The sequence below is a fragment of the Macrotis lagotis genome, chromosome 8 (genome assembly GCF_037893015.1).
Source record: "Macrotis lagotis isolate mMagLag1 chromosome 8, bilby.v1.9.chrom.fasta, whole genome shotgun sequence".
Taxonomy (NCBI): domain Eukaryota; kingdom Metazoa; phylum Chordata; class Mammalia; order Peramelemorphia; family Peramelidae; genus Macrotis; species Macrotis lagotis.
The window spans coordinates 50,806,833-50,829,282 of record NC_133665.1 but is presented as its reverse complement, the minus strand read 5'-3'; the positions used below and the strand labels follow the sequence as shown (position 1 = coordinate 50,829,282).

The 22,450-nt window shown below is 47.0% G+C and overlaps 1 protein-coding gene across 4 annotated transcripts; it reads right to left on the bottom strand.

Annotated features, from left to right (window-relative positions):
* Positions 1-833: 833 nt before the first annotated feature.
* On the bottom strand, positions 834-19,170 carry SRRM2 (serine/arginine repetitive matrix 2). Of its 4 annotated transcripts, none has more exons than XM_074196944.1 (15): positions 18,921-19,170; positions 15,129-15,399; positions 14,240-14,347; positions 13,704-13,868; positions 13,427-13,504; positions 12,745-12,807; positions 12,626-12,658; positions 12,179-12,229; positions 11,876-11,968; positions 10,960-11,176; positions 3,670-10,613; positions 2,467-2,757; positions 2,084-2,197; positions 1,830-1,940; positions 834-1,447 (listed from the first exon to the last, which is right to left on the bottom strand). In XM_074196944.1, exons 2-15 carry the CDS (start codon positions 15,368-15,370, stop codon positions 1,438-1,440), a joined length of 8,520 nt encoding a protein of 2,839 aa, XP_074053045.1. In that variant the 5' UTR covers positions 15,371-15,399; positions 18,921-19,170; the 3' UTR covers positions 834-1,437. The 4 variants fall into 4 exon arrangements, with proteins under 4 accessions (XP_074053045.1, XP_074053046.1, XP_074053047.1 ...); XM_074196945.1 differs by having other exon boundaries at positions 12,745-12,804; XM_074196946.1 differs by lacking the exon at positions 2,084-2,197.
* Positions 19,171-22,450: the final 3,280 nt, after the last annotated feature.

Below are 22,450 nucleotides of genomic sequence, written 5' to 3'. Positions count from 1 at the left end.
TTTCCTGTCAATCTCCACTTATGTAGAAGGCAGAATCACCTTTTCAAACACATTCATTTGCAAATTTCCATGTTAAAGTATCAAAACAATTCAACTGCTTGTCATTTTTCTATTAAAAGAAAATTTAAATTTGTGATCTTTAGCATTATTTAATTTTTTGGTTTTATATTAGTGCAGTATATATAATCTGTATATGCTGGGGGAGTTCATACACAAAGTGTTCAATGATGAGATAGATGATCTAAATTGTTACTCTAGAGTAGCTCTTTAAAGGTTAGTGGAAAAGTCAAATCACAGCACTGACACAAGCTAGGGAATAACTGTTTAGATCCTTATTCAAATGGGAATAGTTAATATCTGGAATGTTTCATATCCACCTGCCAGGATTTTTGTGCTCTCACCTGACACTAGAGTGAAAATTTTAATGGAGCAATTCAGAACAGCAGTCTTAATTCTGACAATGCTTCACAGCCATTTAATAATTGAAAGGAACTAATCCTGTCATCCAAAATATTCAGTTAGTCTCCAATTTGTGGTTTACGAGAACTACCTCTTGGTAGAGGTAAAGACACGGGGAAAGGGAAGGGACATTGCCAAGAGCTATGACCAACACACTTGCAATTTCTTTCTGCACTCCTGGAAGTTATACCCAGAGCACTTTAGACCAGTATATCCAAGGAAAAAATGCCCCATCAGTGACAGGGATGTTAGTGTTGCAGGGCTAGAGATCCTGGATTCTATAATCACATCACCCTACCTTGTTCAATAACTCAGGTATTCAGACCTTTCACCTTCAATTCCCAACAGCAAATAAATAGACTCCCACACCCAGCTCCTGCATTTCTCATTTTTATTCGACAGAAAAAGTCGCTCTCGCTGTACAGATTAAAAAAACCAAAATGCCTTTAAGAAACGTGAATAAAAGTTGGGGGGGAGGGGCCCATGGCCAATCTGGGAGGGGGAGGGAGGGAGGGGGCAGTATATGGAGCTAACCAACACATTCCAATCTAACCCTGCCCCCCTGGGAGCTTGCCTATAGTCCCCTCCACCCAAAATCCAAACCATCAGCCCCTGGTAAACTCAGGGGTCTGAGAGGGCTAAGAGGGCAGCTCCCTCCTGTCATCATGAACTCAAGGTTGGGGAACCCCAAAACTGTACCTTTCCCTACTCATACCCCCCACCCCAAACCCCCAAAACACGTGAACCAGGAAAAAACTCACAGAGATCAACATTTCACAGGAACAAAGAAAAAAAAAACAAAAATTAAAGGGGGGAGGGGAAGAAAGGGGACCTCCCCCCAAGACGCTGCCAGAGTTCAAAGGAGAGGGAGGCAGATGGGGGTCCCCATCCCCTGCGGCTCTGTTAGGGAGAAAAGAGGGTTGTGCTCCCTGTGGCTCCAGGACTTGGGGTACGGTGTAATTTCCCCAAAAAGAGGAACTATGGAGACCTGTAAGAAAAGAAAATGAGACACTGAGTTCAAGGCCCAACTGTCATTTATATTCAGTATTAAAATATGGGGGGGGGGGGGGTAGGGGTAGGGAAAAAGAAAGAAATGTTATATATACTAGAAGCAGAGAAAAAGGAAGTCGCCACAAGTTAAAAACAAAAGTAGTTAGGCACATTAGAAAGGGTACTGCTCTGGGTCAGAGTCAAGAGTCAAAAGACTTGGCCATTAGTCCCAAAGCTACCACTAATTTAACTCTATGACCCCCTGATTAAGGAAATTCCTTCCTATTCTGTATCTCTCCTCTATAAAAATGAGATGGTTGAACTAAGGTTTCTTCCAACTCTGACAGTATCATGATCCCACATTCTCTTTCTGTGCATACCTGGAGGAGCGATGACGGACAGGTCGAGGGCTGGGTGTTTCTCTCCTACGTTTGTGGCCAGGGGAGCGGCTATCTCCCCGTGGGCCCCGTCGGGATCCCCGTTCACTGCTACTGTAACACAGAACATATAAGATATCCTTAGCACCACTAATCCCAATATTAAATCTTCCAAGTCCAGAGATCTGGGGAAGGGGAATAATGGAGTCCAATGGCACACTGTCAGGAGGCAATAAATAAAAAACACAAAATCCTACCTATGCTGGTCCCGCGGAGAGGGCTGTGGTGAAGGGCGGCGGCGCTCAGCAGGTGAGTAGCTAAGGGAACGGGAATCCCTAAGGGAATCTATGGGCTTCCTGGGGCTTCGGGATCTAAGGGGGAATAGAGGAGTCATCCAAAGCCCCCTCCCTAAACACTTCTCAATCATGCTCTAATCACCTATGTGACCATAAACCAGATACTAAATCTAGTTTCACATGTCCTTCATATAGTATATTAATGGTCTTTATCAAAAATACTTGGGAACATTAGGTAGCCGGACTCCAATGTTCCCAACTCACCCATACCCCCAACACAGATTAGGGCAAGGAGCTGGCATTCCAGGGTAGGTTGGGCCTAAAAAACCTTAACCAATACTCACCTCCTCTCCCCAGGGGACGGCTTCTTAGGACTTGCAGGTTTGGGCAAAGCCTGGGGGCCAGGCTTGGCAGGAGAAGGAGAAGAGGAGGAGGAAGAAGAAGATGAAGAAGAGGAGGAAGAAGAAGAGGAAGAGGAGGAAGAAGAGGAGGAGGAAGAGGAAGAGGAAGAAGATGAAGATGATGAAGATGTGGAGCTGGAGCTACTAGAGCGCCGTTTCCGCTTGGCTGGGGTAGGCTCCAGGGGGCGCCCCTCTCGGACAGCCTCCTTGGGGGCTGGGGAGGGGCTAGGGACCCTGTGAGAAAAAGATTTTTTTGTCAGATGGAGAACTGCCCCAACCCCAACCCTACCTTATTTGGCCTAGAGGAATGGCAGTGGAGAGGTAACTGAACGGACTTCAGTCTCCCCAAGCGTTTATTCTCTGAAGAATAGTGAACTGGAATCCTCCAAACTCTGCTAACATAAGCAAAGTTGGAGCACCACAGCACAACAGAGGAAAAAAAAAAAGCCTCAAGATTTCCCTGACAGAGGAATCCAAGAACCTGGCTCAGGTGTGGAAGGTTGGGTTATCTCCTTCCTTGGAAAGAGGGAAGCCCCTCTAATGTATGGGCTGGGGAAGGGGCTGGCCTGCCTAGAGGCAGGGAGAGGGATAGGATGACCTCTGAAGATCCTTCCAGCCCAGAGAGTTCCTCTTGAGGTCTAACTGCCATCCCTCCTGCTGCAAATTTAAGTCCATTTCCTCTAGTTCTGTCCTCTGTAGAGATGGAAAACTATCATTACCCTCGAGAGAGTAAAACCTTTGTGGAGATTTGTGTACCCCCACCACCCCAACTTAAAGATCAAGTTTCCCACATCTCCAGAGAGCCAAGACCCTCCTCCCTTGCATAGCTTACCCTCCCCTCTTAGAAGAATAAAGATTCAGAGCTGGAAGGGACCTTAAAATGTCATCTGGTCCAACTTCAGTTTAAATGAGGAAACAAGCCTAGATAAATTGCTTTGGCCAGGGTCATATTTTTAAATAGTAGAACCCCAAGACTTGAAACCAGGCTAACTAATCCAGCACTCTCCAAGACTGTTGCCCTCCCCAACTTTATTTCAAGACTTTCAATTCATCAACTCATTAAGTAAAAGTAAAAGAAAATCTGCACCTTTTAACATGCACTTTCCCCTCTCCTCCCTTTCTTACTAAAAGTGAACACTTTCTCACCTTTTCAGTGCCACCTCAGGTTGACATGGGAGGCTAGAGGCCTCTGAGTCGCTGGAGCTAGATCCAGAGGATGACGAGGAGGACGAGGACGACGAGGAGGATGAGGAGCTAGATGATGATGAGGATGAAGAAGAGCTCCTCCGCTCCTTGGCAGGCTGCAAGCTGGCCAGTGGGGAGGAAGGCAGCTGGGAACCAGCTGCAGAAATTGGTTCTGCACCATCAGAGCAGGGTCCCCCAGAAGCAGGACCACAGAGGGTGCCATTAAGATCACCAGGAGGCATGGTCTTTGCCACTGCAGCAGGGGGTAGGGACTGAGACCCTCCTAGAGGATGGGTCTGGGTAGACAAGGAATGGAGTTGGTCTGAAACAGATGGAAGGGGGGACCTAGCCCGATCCTGAGGTGGAGGGAGAACAGACTGAGGAGCTAGGGCCATTCGAGAGGTGAGGGGGGGAGGAGGAGAGCCAGCACGCTCAGAAGCCATTCTAGATTGGCTCGGGGCAGAGGGTGGGGTTCTAGAACCTGGGATTCCAGGTGGGGTTCTAGAACGGGCTCGCTCAAGATGGGGTGGCGAGGTTCTGCCACTGACTCGGTCGTAAGCAGAGAGAGCCATCCTTGAAGGAGTAAGGTTTGCCCCTGACAATGCCGGTGGCATTCTAGAACCAGCAAGGCTCGCAGGTGCCAGACCTGGCGGTGTTCTAGAGCTCGCAAGGTTCACAGATGCTGGAGCATGAGCAGTCCGAGGACCCACGAGGCCTGCAGAAGCCGGGGCTTGTGGTGTTCTGGAACCTGCATAGTTTGCAGCGGTTGGTGGAGTGCCTGAGCCTGCAAGACTCAAGGCTGCTAGAGCTGCAGGTGTTCTAGCTCCAGCCAGGTTCACAGCTGCTGTTGCGGCAGGTGTTCTGGGATCAGCAAGGTTCACAGCAGAGGGTGCCACTGGTGTTCTGGGGCTGGCTAGATTCATAGCTGCTGCAGCTGCAGGTGTTCTAGATTCAGCTAAGTTCACGGCTGGTGGCATAGCTGATGTTCTAGCTCCAGCAAGGGTCATGGCTGCTGCTGAAGCAGCAGGTATTCTACTAGCAAGGTTTGCAGCTGGAGCCGTTCTAAGGCTCATGAGGGGGACTGGGGCTGGAACTTGAGCCATTCTGGCAGCCAGGCTTGCAGCTGACATAGAGGGAGGTGGTCTAGCTGTGCCAAGGCTAATGGCTGTCAAGGCAAGAGCAATTCTAGATTGAGCATGGTTTTCTGCCACAGAGGGGGCTCTAGGGTGATCAGGAATTCTGGGACCAGGTCCATCAAGCATAGAGGCACCAGCTTGCTGAAGAACAGATAGTGGTGTTCTAGAGCTCCCCAAGGCCCCAGAAATGCCAGAGCATTCAAGCATTCCAGGGGGAGTCCTACAGCGGTCTAGAGGAGTCGGTGAGATGCTAGGGCGACTGAAGCAACTCATTCTCGAACTGTTAAGAGCCACAGGAGGAGTCCTAGAGCCAGAATGATTCCGAGTTGCTGGAGGAGTGGCAGATCGAGAACGATCAGACGAACTTCCAGATGCAGAGCGCCGCCGAATGGCTGGAGGAGACCGGGTTAAAGAACGCTTACCACGAGCTCCTCGTGGAGTGCGAGATCTAGAACGCCGGCGGATAGCAGGTGGTGAACGAGTTCGAGAACGTTTGCGGGTTAGCAAAGGTGTCCGGGATCTGGAACGGCGTCGAATAACTGGAGGTGTTCGAGATCGAGACCGTCGCCTCGTCACTGGAGAGGTCCGTGAACGGGACCTCCTTCGAGTTACTGGAGAAGTACGTGAGCGAGACCTTCTACGAGTCACCGGAGATGTTCTGGACCTTGACCTTCTACGAGTAATTGGTGAGGTTCTGCTTCGAGACCGTCTTCTAGTCACAGGAGGGGTTCTAGAGCGTGACCTCCTGCGAGTCACTAGTGGAGTTCTAGAGCGTGACCTCCTGCGATTTGCTGGTGTTCTAGATCTTGATCGACGGCGAGTTACTGGTGGTGTTCTGGAACGGGAGCGTCTACGATTAACTGGTGATGCTCTAGACCGGGACCTTCGTCGAGTAACTGGGGACGTCCTGGATCTTGACCTTCTACGACTAACAGGTGAGGTTCGAGATCTGGACCTTCTCCGAGTGACTGGGGGTGTCCTCGACCTAGACCGCCGGTGAGTAGCTGGGGATGCTCGAGACCGAGAGCGATTCCAAGGAGCTGGTGATGTTCGAGAACGAGAGCGCTTCCGGCTGGTGGGGGGTGTTCGAGAACGCCCCCGTCGACGCCGTGATGATGTCCGAGAACTCTCCTGCCGGGTGGGAGACCGAGAGTGATAACCAGAGCCTCCTCGTCGTCGACGGGTAAGACGAGACCTTGAACGACTACGCTGCCTCCTCCTTGAAGTTGACTGAGATGAACCAGATCTGTCTCTGCGACGGGTTGTTCTAGTCTTTTCTCGCCTTGAGCGGGAACGGGAACGCTGGAGTCCCCGAGGCTTTGGTGATGGAGAACGACCTCTTCTTGAAGCTGTCTTGGCCCTCGGGGAGGAGCCTGACCGCCTACGACGTGAGGACCTTGACTTTTCAGCTGGTTCTGGAGATGAAACTGATGGACTTCGGTGGCGTCTTGGAGGAGTCCTAGAGCGAGCTGCTGGAGAAGATGAGGCAGACCTACTTCTACGTGAAAGTCTGGCCTTTCTAGTAAGTTCAGGTGATGACCGGGAACTGCGACGTCGAGGTGGTGTTCGAGATTTTGTCTTCGGCTCTGGAGAGGACCTAGAGCTTCTGCGAGGAGTTCTGGATTTTGGTTGGTGCTCTGGAGAAGACTCAGAACTGCTGCTCCCTGCAGGTGATGGTCCTCTCCCTTTACTGGCTGGAGATGAACCTGATCGGCTTCGTCTAAGAAGAGTCCGAGGTGCAGCAGCTTTGGGCTCAGGAGAGGACTCTGAGCCACTCTGACCCCTGGGTGAAGCTCTTGGTTTATCATTGACTTCTGGAGAAGAAACGGACCTACTTCGTCTAGGAAGTAGTCGAGATTTGCCATCAGCTTCTGGAGATGATCCAGAGCGACTCCTTTGCCTAACTGGAGTTTGAGTTGTACCTTTGGGCTCTGGAGAAGAATCAGACTCACTTCTTCCCTGGGGAGGTGTTCTGGGTTTCACATCAAGTTCTGGAGAAGAGCCAGAGCTTTGTCTAAGTGGAGTTCTAGGAACACCTTTGTGCTCTATTGAAGATTCCGACCCACTTCTTTCTCTTTGGGGTGTAAGACATTTGTTGTTCATTTCTGGGGATGATCCAGAATGACTCCCCTTTCTGGTTGGTGTATCAAGCATTTTTGATTCTGGAGAGGAATCTGATCCACTCCTTCCCCTTGAAGGTGTTCTTGGTATATCTTTGATTCCTGGTGAAGATCCACAATGGCTCTGTCTTGAGGGACTCCCAGACCCATCCTTTAGACCTGGAGAAGACCCAGACCTGCTCCTTCTTGATGGGGTTCTAGGTATATCTTTGAGTTCTGGAGAAGATCCAGAGCCACTTCTTCCTCTTAAGGGTGTATCTGGTGCACCATCAAATCCACAAGGTGACTGAGTCATGCTCTGCATTGAAAACATTCTGGAGTTCTCCACTTCAGGGGACGACTCAGAACTGCTGTGCCTAGGTGTTCTAGATTGTTCATTCGTGGCAAGACCAGGACCTGACCCAAGCTGACTTAGGGAAGCAACTGCTAAATCCTCATTGACTTCAGGGGATAAGGCAGGTTTAATTTCAGCAAGGATATTTGTCCTGAGTTCTGAAGGAGATTCAGAACTGTGTTGTTTGAATGCTACATTATATAGCTCTTTGTGCTCTGGAGACTGTGATGCCACTGTCCAAGTTTGGGTCATTGCTGGAATGTCTGCCACATCTAAAGAACTCTGTGCCATAATTTGTCCAAGAGGCACAGCAAGGCTTTCTTTTATTTCTGGAGATGATTCAGAGATACTTCCAGCTATATCTTTAAGTTCTGGAGAAAAATGAGGCAAGCTTTCATTTAACTGTATTTCATACTTCTCTGCCACTTCTGCAGATACCTCAATCTGATGTGGCCTAGATAGTGCAATATCTCTTTCTTTGATTTCTGGGGATGACTCTGAGGCATTCCTTTCCCTTGGAGGGCTCCTATTTATGTCTTTATGCACTGGTGAGCACTCAGGGCTACCCTGAACTGAAGAAGGTCTAGATTTATCCTGTGGTCCTGGAGATGTGTCAAAGAGCATCTGCTTAGGGGGTGAACTAGCTTTCTCTTTTGGCTCTGGAGAGGAACCAGAGCTACTGAGTCTTGGAGGAGATTTAGAGTCCATTCTGGGACAAGGTGAAAACTCAGAACGGGAACTGCTCTGCTGTGGAGGTGGTGTTACAGATTTCATCTTTGGACTTGAAGATCCGGCTCTCTGTCTTAATGGAGTTATGGATGCCACTTCAGGACTTGGAGACGAGGACCTAGACTGGCTGCCCCCAGGGGGTGTCTGGGATGTCCTTTTCAAAGATGGAGAAGATTCAGCGCAGCTAGGCTTTAATAATATTCTGGATATCTCTTCAGGACTTGGTGAAGATGAATCTGACTCGTGACCTGTTGGACTTGGAGACTTTGCTTTTGGTTGTGGAGAGTTAGAACCTGATCTACTCATCCTTGGTGGTGTGCCAGACTTCACTTTGGGACAAGGGGAGTGAGATCCAGAGTAACTTAGACTTGGTGAGGTTTTTGACTTATTCTGTGGGCATGGTGAACTTGATCGAGAATGGCTTTGTCTTGGTGGTGTTTTAGATTTTGCTTTGGGACACGGTGAAGTGGACCCTGAGTGACTCTCTCTTGGTGGCGTTTTAGATTTTACTTTGGTATCTGGTGAAGAGGACCTTGAATGGCTCTGTCTTGGGGGTGTTCTAGACTTCACCTTGGGGCAGGGAGATCTTGATTTACTTTGCCTTGGTGGTGTTCTAGAAGTCACTCTACTAGGACTTGGAGAAGAAGATGCAGAATGGCTATGCCTTGGCGGAGTTCTAGATTTCACACTGGGCCGCGGGGAAGATCCAGACCTGCTACGTCTTGGAGATGTCCTGGATTTAACCTTCTGGTGGGGAGAAGAACCAGAACGACTACGTCGTGATGGAGTCCTAGATTTTACCTCAGGTCCAGTAAAAGAACCAGAGCGACTGCGTCTTGGAGTTCTTGATTCCCCTTTGACGTGAGGAGAGGACCCAGATCTGCTTCGTCTTGGTGGCGTTCTAGATCTTGCATTAGTCACAGGGCTCAATCCAGAATTCTGCTTGGGTGGAGTTCCAGATTTCCCTTTGGGGAGTGGTGAAGAACCTGATCGACTTCGTCGCGGTGTTCGAGATTTCCTTTTTGGACATGGAGAAGATCCAGAACGACTTCGCCGTGGTGTTCTAGATTTTTGCTTTGCAGGTGATGAACCAGATCGACTTCGCCGAGGTGGGGTCCTAGATTTAACTTGAGGACGTGGAGAGGAACCAGACCTACTTCGTCTAGGAGGAGTTCTAGACTTTGCTTTCGGGCGGGGAGATGATCCTGACCGACTTCGCCTGGGTGGCGTCCTAGACTTAAGTTTAGGGCGAGGAGAAGATCCAGAGCGGCTTCGTCTCAAAGATAGGTGAGATTTTGCTTTAGGTCTTGGTGAAGAAAGAGACCGGCTACGCCTCAAGGAAACACGAGACTTTTTCATTTCTGGACTGGAATTAGATCTGCTCCTTCTCTGAGATGTTCTTGATTTGTTTTTCCGTTCTGATGATGAGCCAGACCGACCCCTTCGCTGTGGTGTCCTAGAATGAGATCTTCCACGTCGGACTGGGGTTCTAGTACGAGACCTCCCTCGTCTGGCTGGGGTTCTAGAACGAGATCGTCCACGTCTTGCTGGGGTCCTGGAACGGGATCTACCACGCCTGGCAGGAGTTCTGGACCGAGACCTGCCACCACGTCTAGCTGGGGTCCTAGAACGAGACCTTCCACCTCGTCGAGCTGGTGTTCTGGAACGGGACCTGCCACCTCGCCTGGCTGGTGACCTGGTGCGTGATCTCCTTCGTACTGGTGACCTGGTACGAGACCTTCGTCTGGCAGGCGTTCTGGAACGAGATCTACCACGACGGGCTGGAGTTCTAGAGCGGGACCTCCGTCTGGCAGGTGTCCTGGAGCGGGACCTCCGTCTGGCAGGTGTCCTGGAGCGAGATCTACCCCTCCGAGCTGGTGTTCTAGACCGAGATCTTCCCCGGGTAGCTGGAGATCTAGAGCGTGACCTGCCTCGCCTTGCTGCTGACCTAGATCTTCCTCGCCTCTGAGCATTTCTGCTTCTAGACCAGCCAGGGCGTTGAGGAGATCTGGAGCGGCCACGCCTCTGGGGACTTCGAGATCGCCCCCATCGCTGTGGAGACCGTGACCTACGCCACTGTGGGGTCCTGGATCGGGAACGGCCCCTCTTATTAGGGGTCCGGGACCGCGATCGTCCCCTGCGAGTAGTGGCAGGGCTGCGAGACCTCCCCACCCTACGAGTAGGGGTATGAGATCTTGATTTGTCCCGTTTTGCACGTCCCCGTGAACGACTGCTCTTGGTTGTGGGGGAAGGAGAAAGCTCCCGGCGGGGAGCAGGAGCTGGTGCAGGTTTAGGGGGACTTTCAGGTGAGGAACTGCCATGTCGGGGAGCTTTGGCTGGTTGAGGAGATGCTGGGCAGCTTTCTGAGGAAGAGGACCGGGTAGGTTTCTCAGGAGACTTAGGGGGTGAGTGGCCCCGGGATGGGGAGGGTTCAGTTGAGGGCTTCACTGGCTCCTGACTCTGGGGAGCTGCAGCAGGGGGTTCCGGGGAACTGCGATTTCGCTCAGCAAGGAGCGGGATAGGGGCAGGTCGATCTAGGCCTGTGCTGCTCCTCTCCGGGGAGGGGCTAGTTCGGGTTGCAGATTTCTGGGATTAGAAGAAAAAGTAGGATTGGGAATGCATAAAACACCAAAATTTCAGAACATGCTACCTGAAAGCTCTTTTTTCCTACTATCCTAAGTGTCCCTAACTAGTCACTTCTCTCCTGTAGGTTATAATTAGCCTAATTTGAAAAAAATTAAGCACATAAAATTTTATACTGAAATGTTACTTTTAATTCAATTTTAACTCTTTCAACTTAATCTCCCAATTCCATCATCTCACATGCCCACTGCAAACTTCAAGAACTCAAAGCTTCTTATTTCTTGCAATTGTTCCTATAGTCATTTCCTAAAAATCTTAGAATTCAATGACACAACATTAAGGAACTCACCTCCCTCTTGTCTTTTTCTTTTTCCTTATCTTTGTCCTCTTGAGGACTACTAGACCGTTGGGTAGGAGGCAGAAGCTCAGGGCTGTGGGTCTGCTCTGTGCTGATGGCTGCAGATTCCCTGGGTGGAGCATCTCCCTCCCCATGGTGACGTGAAGCAGGAGAGGAGCTGCGATGAGTCAAGGTGGTTGTCCGGGATTTAGTTGCAGCACTTCTAGACCTATGTAAGGAATTGGGTAAGGGGAGAAAAATGGAGAATCAGCTAGTGGGAGAAGAGAAGGCCCCCTCCCCATCTCCCTCTTCATTTACCCATACTTCTTTGACCATATTGCTTAGTTTTGTCAAGTTTTTTTCCTAATCTTTACATTGTTCGTACAAAAAGAGTCAAACTGTTTGCAAACTGGAAATCAATTTTTCTCTGGCTTACACTAAAAAACTCCCTTATTTAACAACATAATCCCTCCCTTGGACCCTTAATTTAACCCACCCAGCTCATACCCACCTCCTAGGGGATGGCTTCCCCATGCCCTCCACCCATTCCACTCCCTACCCCCCAACTCATTTCATAACTCACCTCAGAGCCCACCTCCTCCAGGAAGCCTTCCCTGTTAAGCAGGCCAGGGTAAGGACTCCTTCCTCCCCCAGGGAACTGCTGACAAGCCACCACCCCCCCTAGCCTGGCAGTCCATATACATTGGAACAAAACAAAAAAAAATAACAAAATAAAAACAACAAAAAGAGAAGGGGATATGTATATGTCTGTCCATCCTGTCGCTTTAGCCTGTCAGCTCCTAGAGGGCAGGGACCGTGTCTTCGGAATGCTCTGTGCAGCGCCTAGCACACCGTGGGCGCTCAATAAATATTAAATTAATTAACCCATTAGACCCATTCCCTCCCTTCCTCTTGGACCACCCCTTACCGACTACGGGAGGTGTCAGAAGATGAGGCAGAATCAGCTGAAGTTGAACGATGACCCCGGCGGCTCTTTGGAGCAGGTGATGCACTTCGAGATCTGAAAGAAAAGAGATCAAACATGTTGATGCTTCCTTCATATGGTATGTTGGCTCTGGACCTCTCAAATTGGGTTTTTTCCTTCCACCAACACCACTATCAACAAGTCAAATGTTTTTATTTTTTTTTTACTCAAGCACAAGCATCCAGATAATACTAAACATGATTAGTGAGAAAAGGGAATTTATGATAACTACAACCAACTACTCACCGTTTCCGTTTCTTGTCCTTGGATTTGCGTTTGCTCTTTGGAGTAGGTGATCTGAGAATATAAGCAAGGAAATTAAAAGCAAAGTCAAAAAAAAGACTAGATAATATCTTTCACCATATGACTGATATGGAAGTGTTTAACATAGTCATACATGTATAACTTCTATCAGATTACTTGCTGTCAAGGAGAAGGGGGAGAAGGAAGAAAAATAAGAAACAAATTCTACAAAAAATGAATGCTGAAAAGTATCCTTACATACAATTGGAATAACAAATTTATAAAACAATCTTAAGAAACTGGATAGTTTTCTGACAATCTAAAGATTCAAAGGAACTAAAGGGCTCCAATAAAAGACACCTAAATAATATAGGATAAAAAAAGAGGGAATGCCCTGGATACACCCATGCCACCAACCAGTTACCCCTGCAAGAAAAGGGGAACTCTCACCTATGCTTCCGTTTCTTGGACTCAGACTCTGACCTTTAAGTAGAAACATAAAAATTAAAACGTGTCCCAAGTTTCTTCAAGGTCCCCAATCATGTCAAATGCCTAGGTCTCATTCATACCTGTGTTTCTTCTTCTTTGAACTCTTTTTCCTCTCCCTTCGAGGAGAGCTACTCTCTGACCTGCTAAAGATGTATTCAAAAGCAAAGTCATTGGATGGGTCACACCTTCAATATTGTACCATGATCAATCCTCCCCATTCAGTGTCCCAAAGAGATACCCTCCTTAAATGTTCCCTGGTCTACTTGTACCTTCTAATTCTCAAAGAGACAAAGTCAAAAAGAAAATCCCAAAATATTTCAGGAAATGCCTATTAATTCTAGTTGGCAAAGCTGCAGACTTTAATCTTCTCCATTCACAAACAAAAACAGCCCCCCCCCAAGTTCAGGAGAAATTCAAATAATTTTTTTTTAATTCAGGCTATAAAAAAGCAACTCTTTGGCAACTTTTTTTAGTTTTTTTTTGCAAGGCAATGGGGTTAAGTGGCTTGCCCAAGGCCACACAGCTAGGTAATTATTAAGTGCCTAAGACTGGATTTGAACTCAGGTACTCCTGACTCCAGGGCTGGTGTTCTGTCCACTGTGCTACCACTCCCAAAAAGCAGCCCTCTTGACTGATGCTCCCAGCACCACTAAATATCTCCCCTAGATCTGAAGGTCTCTGATAACCATACCCAATTCCATAGCATAAGAAGCAGCAATCCTTGATTATTCCTAAACAGTCACCTTTCTCAACATAACTCACCGGCCTCTGTCTTTCTTCTTTTTCTTCTTCTTTTGTTTTGGGGTAGGAGATCGTGAGCTACTAGACTCTCGAACAAGACTAGAAAATAGAAGGTGAAATTGTTAACAAAGGCAGTTTTTCTGGACCAATTATATACTAGGAAAAAAAACAGGTTCCTAGATCAAAATGCCAAAAATTTTTGAAAGAACATCCTCATGGAAAACTAGGGCAGAATGCCTACGCTTAGAGCAAATGAGACAGAAAGAAATGGAGTTTACTAATATATGATCTTGAGTACCTGTAAGGTTTAGGAGGTTCTGGGGCTGGTTGTTTGGCCTCTCGAGCCCTACGTTGAGGGTCAAAGGAGCTACCATCAACATAGGAGTCACTGATACCAAAGGCAGCACGGAGCCGCTCATTTTTCTTTTCATTTAACTCTGCCAGCTGGTGAGTCTCAGTTACTCTGCAGAGAAAGAGAATCAGGGTCAAAGGTTGAAGTGAAGCAAAGCTGGGACTGGGATCCTGGGGAGGTTGGGAACAAAGGGCAAAAAAAGAAAAAGCACCACAGTGTATGAAAAGAACATCTAGAAAAAAATCAGACACAGTAATAAAAAAAGATCATAAAGGAAAAAAAGAACAAGAAATCCTTACAATACACGCAACAAGTAATACCACAGACAGGATCTTAGTAGGTATAGGAAGCAGGATCAGGAGACTAGGATAGAATGGAGTACAAGAGATAGAATGAAGTACAAATCCAAGTTTGGAGACAATAATTGTATCAGGCAGTGTAATGGCTGAAGAAACAAACCAGAAAAGGGACAAAACACTTACACAGGCCTCTGCCCTGGGGTCTCTTCCTTGCCCCCAGGGTTCACATCCTTTTCCAGTAACATGAGTCGGAAGGTCGCCACTTTCTCTTGGATCTGTTGTTCCTCGTACCTGCAGCACAAACTCCCCAGATTAGAGGGTGACAAGGCATTCACCCTAGGTCTATTACCACATTCCCTCTGTCTTATAACAGAGTCTTGAGTTCTCAACATATACACACCCTTTCCTCTCCAAACACACAAACCTTTCACTGCTACCCAAAGGACCATGCTCCCCAATCTTTCATCTAACTACACTCTCCTCCTAAGTTTTTCAATCTGTATGTGCTCATCCCCTTGACACCTATATTTTCCTTTTACCACCCAATTCCAAATTCAAACTAATCTGTCCCTCTCTTCCCTTCACACTCTATCCTGTGAGTGCTCCATTTAACTCCAGTCCCATCACTTTACTTTTCCTGTATCTCTCCTGCCTTTGTAGGTACCCTAAGATGTATTCAAATTCCTACCTTATTCCTATTCACCTTCCTACACTACATTATCTAAATCAACACCTGCCTATTCCTCTCCTCCTGTTATATTTTGTCCCCATTCTTTTTCCCCCCTATAAACTTTTCCCTAATAATCAATTAAAAACCTTCTCAGTTCCCCATTCTGTTATCTTCCCTCTGCTCCCAATACTCTAATACCACAACTAATCATCATCTCCCAAACATTTCCAATTTGGCACTTAACTCTTCCCAGTCCTAGTTCTCTTTACTACTTATTTCCCCAACTCCTCTTTAAATCCTTCTGAACCAATCTTAAGTCTACATTTTACTTCAATTTCACTCCCAGTTCCCTCCTGCTCTTCAATCACTCAGACCTCAGTTCTCCCCAAGTCCTCCCCTCACCCCTGCTCTTCCATCATCTCTTCCAGCTCGAGGCATCGCAGCTCAACGCGCCGCTTGCGCTCGTGGTCCAGGATGTCAGGGTTAGGCCGCTTCACCAGGGCAGCCTCCAGGCGCCGCAGTTCTTCCTCGCCCTTGTAGTCAGGCCGCTCGCCCCTTCGACCCCGCACCAGGGACAGGTTGCGTTGCACGTAGCCGTTGGTGCCGCTGCCCCGGGGCGTCGGCAGCCCGATCCCGTTGTACATGGCCCCGTGCCCAGGGGGCACTACCGCTCCTGAAGGTGAGCGGGGAGATACGGATCAGGCCCCTGACCCCACACTAACCCCACCCAACAAAGTCCCTGTTGCTCTTTCATCCTTAATATAATTTCTCTGTAACATTTATACAAGAATTTTATCAACTCCAAAGCCTCTATCCTTCCTCTACTCTCATTTTTTTTCCAAAACAGTCTCTCTCCTTTGCCCTTTTTGCATTCTACTTCCCAAATTTCCATCCTAGTGAGTAAGCCTCCCCCAATTAACCCATTCTCCCTTATTCTCAATGGATGTGATCTTTTTCAGATTACCCATTTGTCCTGTCCTATTCCTCCACAAGCCAATAGGGACTCATTCTTCTAATCTTATCAGTCCTTGTGGCTGCCTCTGGTCTCAGCACCCACAGGCAGTACTAACTCCAAACCTTTGGTAGCCTCCAGAAGAGGGCACCATATACACAAGACATAAATTTCATAGATACAAAACTTCCCACCCCAAATCACCAAGGGCCCTCAAAAATTTCTGAGGCCTGAACGGGGATTCACAACTGTATACGGTTATCTTGTAAGTCTCAAGGTCCTAGAAGATCAAGTAGACTAAACCATTACTGGGATACACTGAAATGTTCTGTGAAGTCCCAGACAAGAACTAGAGGCCAACACTCATGTGAAATATAATACAGGAAGATGCACTACTCTTACAAGAAACATCACTCTCTTACAACCGACCACTTTTTTACATTCCTAACTTTGTTTTCTCCCAGAATAAAATCATATTCCTGAAACCAAATAGTTGTAATTTCTTACTCATCTACTTAACTTGCTTCACATGAAATCCAATCTATGACCTAGAAAAACATTTTTAGAAAAACTCAACAATTTTTCCCCCAAAGAACCAATTACCTTAATTTCTCTTCTGCCTTTTTTTACATTCCTGTCTCATCCCTTCTTAATCAGCAGGTTTTTTCTCAACATTTATGACCTCAAAATATTCCATGTTTTTCTTGTCCCCCAATTCCAAGAGTATTTAATCACCTACTCAAATCACAGTCCCCTACCTTTAAATCCCCCTTAAAATTCTGATCATAGTGTTCTTTCCCTGGCATGACCTTCCCCTACCACATTTCCCTTTCTAAACTTGGCAAATGCTTCCCCCCCCCTTTAAATTGCTTTACTGTATACTCTGTTCCTTTCTAAAACAGGAAAGGATCAAAAAGAGAAATCCTAAGTAGCAAACTAAATAGGTAAGAAAAAGTGAGGAAAAAAACATTAAATTAAATAAGATTGTAGATAAACCATGTGCCAGAATAGCAGCCTGAAAAATCTGGAAGGAGGGGCAACTAGGTGGTGCAGTGGACAGAGTCTGGAGGACTTGAGTTCAAATTTGACCTCAGACATTTAATTATTAACCTAGTTGTGTGACCTTGGGCAAATCACTTAACCCCATTGCCTTGCAAAAAACAAAATTAAAAAAAGCTAGAAAGGAAAGAGATAAATAGTATGTATGAAAGAAATTTCAGAGAGGAGGGACTTGCTCTGAAAAATAACAAGGGTCTGGATTTTTCTTGCCCCCACAGGCCTTAAGAAAAAAGGCAAAATGTTAAAGAGAATGATTAAAAACCAGAGCAAAGGAAAAAAGGGGCAAGTAAGAGAATCAAGGCACATGAAAACAGGAGAAAAGGAACAGGAAGATTTTAAGTGAAAGGTTTCTCCAGTAGTCCAGAATCCCACCTTATCTTTCATGTCTGCTCGTTCCTCAAAATCCCAAGCCCTCCCGCCCCCACTTTTTACTCTAGTTTCCACTTCCCTCTCAAGGTTCTGGAGTCTCTCAAACTGTTCTACCTATTCACTCACCCACACTCCCATATCACTTCATCCAAACTCCCTTCCATTCTCCTAAAGAGGGAAAACCAAGTACCTTCATTACCAAGAAATAATGGAGGAAAATCAGTGGGAAAGAGAAAACTATAAAAAAGAAGCCCTTGGGAGGGGGGGGGGAAATCCACAAACAGTGCTCAGAAAAGGGTGGGAGGGTGTTAAGAAAAGACTAAAGTATTAGGGGTAATGAGAGTGTGTAATGGATCTTTATGGGAAAAGGTAGGAAGGAATCACTGTAGGTAATCCCTAAAGGTAGCCATGCCACGGAGGAAAAAATTAGAAGACTGTTAATGCAAGGTAACCAAAAAAGACTGAAGGGGATCTACAAGTAAAAGACTAACCAGGGGAAAGAAGGGCTTACCAGATAGTTTTAATGCTAGGAAAAACACCTTAAAGTTGGGAAGTCTTATTTCTGGTTTATCAGACAGCTATATGGAGTTATAAAATGAAACTAGATGATTATAATGGAGAAATTCAGGAGAATAACTGCACACAAGGAAAAGGAAATCAACAATCATGTCAGAGAAGGTGACTTTTAAGAGTTTATCTAATATACCCCTTTATTTCATAAATGTTTATCTAACATGCTCCCTTATTTTACAAATGTTTATCTAACGTAACCCCTTATTTTATAACATTTGTCTAATATATCCCCTTATTTTACAAATGAGGAAAACGGAAAAAAAAAAACGTGACTTGCCCGAGGTCACACAACTGGTCAAAAGAACCCAGGTTTTCCAACTCCCCACTCAATGGTTTCCCTTTCCTAATCACTGTGATATATTCATTCATGGAAATATTTGATTGTGAGCTCCTTAAAGGCAAGGGGGCTCTTTTCCAGGCACAGAGCTGGTTTATTATAAAATAAGAGGCAAATAGGCATATTCTTCTCACGTAAATAAGCTTTTTTGTCTCCCTCCTCTTTAACATTTACAAGAATTTAAGGTAGAGATTTAAATTATTTGTAATTCCAAACACAAAAGGCCCAGCCTCCAAAAGCTACCAAGCTACCAATACACGTTTTTTGGCAATTATGTGAGGAAAGGAAAGAGAGCCGCCAAGATGGCAGTCGGGGAGGTATAATCGGTTTGGGAATCAGGGGCTAGCAGCCCCGGCCAAGCCCAGGGGCCGATACCAAATGTAACGGGTAGAAAAGGGGGCGGCCAGCGGCCGCGGAGGGGCCCGGGGCCAGGCTGGACGTGGATGCAGGAGCGGAGGGGGCGTCGGAGGGCCCCAGCCGGGGTGCAGGGGGCAGGAAGGGAAGGGCTCGGCCCGGGCGGCCGCGGCACACAGCCCTGCACAGCCGGCACGTGGAACGGGGAGGGGGGTTAGTTACCTTAGCGCGCACCCGGCTCTGGCGTCGCGGCCCCCCCCATCCCCTCCCCCGCGCGCGCGCGCGAGGCCGCGTTCGGTTGGCGACGCGCGCCGCAGCCGAGGGGGAGGGGAGGAGAGACGCGCGCTGGGGTGGGCTCCGAGCAAAGGGGGGCAGCGGGGACGACACGGCGAGGTCGGGAAAGAGGAAGGGAGGCCCGGGCGCGAGCGCGCGGCGGCGGGCGCGCGTGCGCGCGTGCGGCCTGGTCGGTTCTCCGCGCGCCTGGCCTCGCGCCGGGGCCACCGCGCGGCCGCCCCTCCCCCCACCGCCCGGCTCTCTCTCACCCGCTCACCCGCCGCCGACGACTCCTCCTCCGCCTCCGCCCGCCGGGTCGGAGCGGGGGGGGGGGGGTTCTTCCGCGACTGCTTTCTGCGGGGGTCCTGAATCCTCCCGGGCCCGGAGTCGCCGCCTCGCCTTGCCTCCTCTCCTGCCCAGCCACAGCCGCCGCCGCCTCCTCGCTTCCTCGGGGGCCGCAGCGGGCTCCGACTGCGCCACTCGCACCCCGCCTGGGCCGCGCCGCACGTCAGCACGACTAACAGAGGACGTCAGCACGCACGCACGCCGCGGGGGTCGCCGGGAAGCGTAGTGCCGGAGGCTCTTCCCACGCTCCGGACACAGGTTCTCCGCGCAGTGGCGAGCCTCCGGGTCTTTTTCTTTATTTACTCTCGCCCCCCCCCCACCCCCACCCCCACCCCGCACTCTGGTATCGCGATGCCTTGAGGGACGTGTAGTCCCGTGAGTATGTACATCTGCTTACAACCACCAGGAACTCACTGCGATTCCCGGCGTGCACCGCGGGCTGGGCGATGCGGGGAGTGAGGAAAGCGGCGGAAATGTATTCTGGAGGCTGGCCGCTGGGGGGAAAGGGAGTATTGTATTAACGCCACATCAATAGGATGCCCATAAGGCATTGAGAAGGCAGAAGCCACAGTTCCTCTAGCTCCGGGGGAATTCTGGGAGTTGTAGTTTCAGAGGAGTTAGCATCACCCCCCCCCGGCAGGGGGCTGGGGGGATGGGCTTGCCATTTTGTCTGTCGCCATCTTGAGAGGCGATGGCCTGGCTCTCATCGACCCATACCCATAATTCACTTGTGTGAAATGTTTATGGTAATGGTCTACAAACATCCAGGGTGTACTTGATGAAAATACAGGCGAACAAGTGGGCTTGAAGCATCATTTTCAGCAGCAGCCCTTGAAATGAGGAAAGTGTCCCACAGGCCCACGGAATAGAGAAGCTCAGCAGGCAGCCCAGTGCAGTACATAAAATCCTCACTTGAACTCTGATTCGTTGTTTGACCTTGAGAGAATAACTCCTGGTCTTGTTAGCCTCATTTCCCAATATATAAAATGCAAGTTTCAGACTTCCATTAAAGACCTATTTTATGCCACATCACCCTGGGTTCCTCAAAGGAACCACTAGCACAGTTTGGCGTGTCCTGATGAGGTATAAAAGCTTTTGCGTAAAGCACAGGTGGTTGCTGTCTGCAGAGCAGCTTTCACAAACATTACCCACAAGCTGATGAATATTTTTAGCCATAGGAGCTCTAAAAATTCATCTCTTGAATTTCTGAGAGGTTATGATCTACTTCAAAAGAATGGCTCTCTTTGATGTTCATCAATCAACAAGTATTAAACACCTTCCTGCATCAAAGGGCTATTGAGAGAAATCTTAAAGTGATATAGAAATGTGAGTTCTTATCATAATGGAAGTGCTACATTTACATAGAGGTCAATTTTTTTAAAGATTCTCACAGAGAGGAAGAATGGAAAAGACAAGGGATTGTATCATCAGAAAAGATGAACAAGAAACAGCAACTATTCAACAGGCCCATATCAGGTGACTTCTATGCTGAGGATGCAAGGATAAAAATCAAATTATGAGATCAATCTATACACATTTACAGGATGTCCTAAATATAAAAAAAAACAAAAAAACAAAGAAGCTCTTTTTTTCTTTTTTCTTTTTCTTTTTTTTTTCTAGTTTTTGCAAGGCAAATGGGGTTAAGTGGCTTGCCCAAGGCCACACAGCTAGGTAATTATTAAGTGTCCCAGACCGGATTTGAACCCAGGTACTACTGACTCCAGGGCCACTGGGCCACCTAGCCACCCCTAAAGAAGCTCTCTTGAATGATCTCATATAGCAGACTTAATCTTCACAACCACAAAAATGACTGAAAGGTGCAGACAATTCAAAATTCTACTTTGTCTATTGTTGATCACAAAACAGCATTAGGAGTGCCCCCAGCACGTGTTAAGTTCTTTTGATTCCTTGACAGATACCAGCTATAAGTCTTAATATAAAAAAAGTGAAAACACAGAGTGATATTTGTTCACCAAAATGTGTTTTCTAATCTTAGGAGATTCTGAACAGAGTCTGAAAGAGGTATTCTCTATAGATGACGATGAATTTCTTTATATATTTCTGCATGGAGATAAAATTGTGCTGGAGTAGATGGTGTTTGAGTTGATCTTTAAAGCATGGGTAGGAAGTCAAAGATAAAAAAGAGGAAAGAAGGTATTCTGAGCAGAGAAGCTCAGAGGGGGAGAAAGAATATTCAGTTTGAAGTGAAGTGAAATTATAGGGAAGTGAAGGGATCTGATTTGGAAGGGAATTCAGAAGCATTTTAATCTATCTTCCTTTCCCATTTTAATGAGATTGTCACTTGTCCAAAGTCACAAAGTTATTAAATGACAAAGACAAGTTTCAAACTCAGATTTCCTAACTCCAAATCCAATAGCAAATTCATCTACCACATTGTCACACTAAATAAGACTGAAAAGAGTGTTACCAGGTTGTAGAAGACCTTGAATGAAAGGCAAATGAGTTTGAACCTTGATCATAATCAATAGCTTCTGAAAATTCACTTTTATAATATTTTTATGCTTATAATATATTTTCCTAACAAAAAAAAATCTTGTTAAGCAGTTCATACATAAATGATTATCCCATTTTACAGATAAAGAAACTGAGGCTCAGAGCCCTAAATGACTTACAAAATTCACTTAGCTACTCAGTAGTAATAACTTTTTAAGAATTCAGGTTTTCTGACTGTAAATCTATGACTCTACTAGAAAAAAAAAAGTCATTTTTCTGGATTTGGGTCCTTGAGACCAGGAATTGTATCCTAGATTTATCTCTGTAGAACACCCAGTACTTACTTGTTACAGTACATGATAGGGCTTAATAAATGTTTGCTGAATTGAAATTCAACTGGGAATAACAAAGTCTTCAAGAATATATTCTAGGGGCAGCTAGGTAGCCGAGTGGATAGAGCACCAGCCCTGGAGTCAGGAGTCCCTGAGTTCAAATCCAGCCTCAGACACTTAATAATTACCTAGCTGTGTGGCCTTGGGCAAGCCACTTAACCCCATTTGCCTTGCAAAAAAAAATAAAAACTCCAAAAAATAAAAATGAAAAAGAATATATTCTAACCATAAACTCAAAAATATTCTGCCAAGATCTGACCCTGAACTAATTACCCAGCTTGAAATCCTTTTTACACAAAGCATTTATCACAAAAGAAATACTTAGTAGGCAGCATCATTATATTGCATCATTGTGCCTTAATATTCTATAACTAGATTGTAACTTCCTCAAATACCTCAAAAATTGTGATTTCATCAGTGTGGGGAGTCCCTTCACCAACTTTTTATTTCTTGAGTGGCTACTAGAAAGATGACTTGAATTTTATTAATCAGAGATGGGGATTCTAATCAATCAAGTATTAAGATTGCATCAGCTTTGGTATTCAACATTTCATGAGTGTCTTCTGTTCCTGCAATAAGAGGGCTGGAAGACAGAGCAAATAGCTCTTCCCACAGC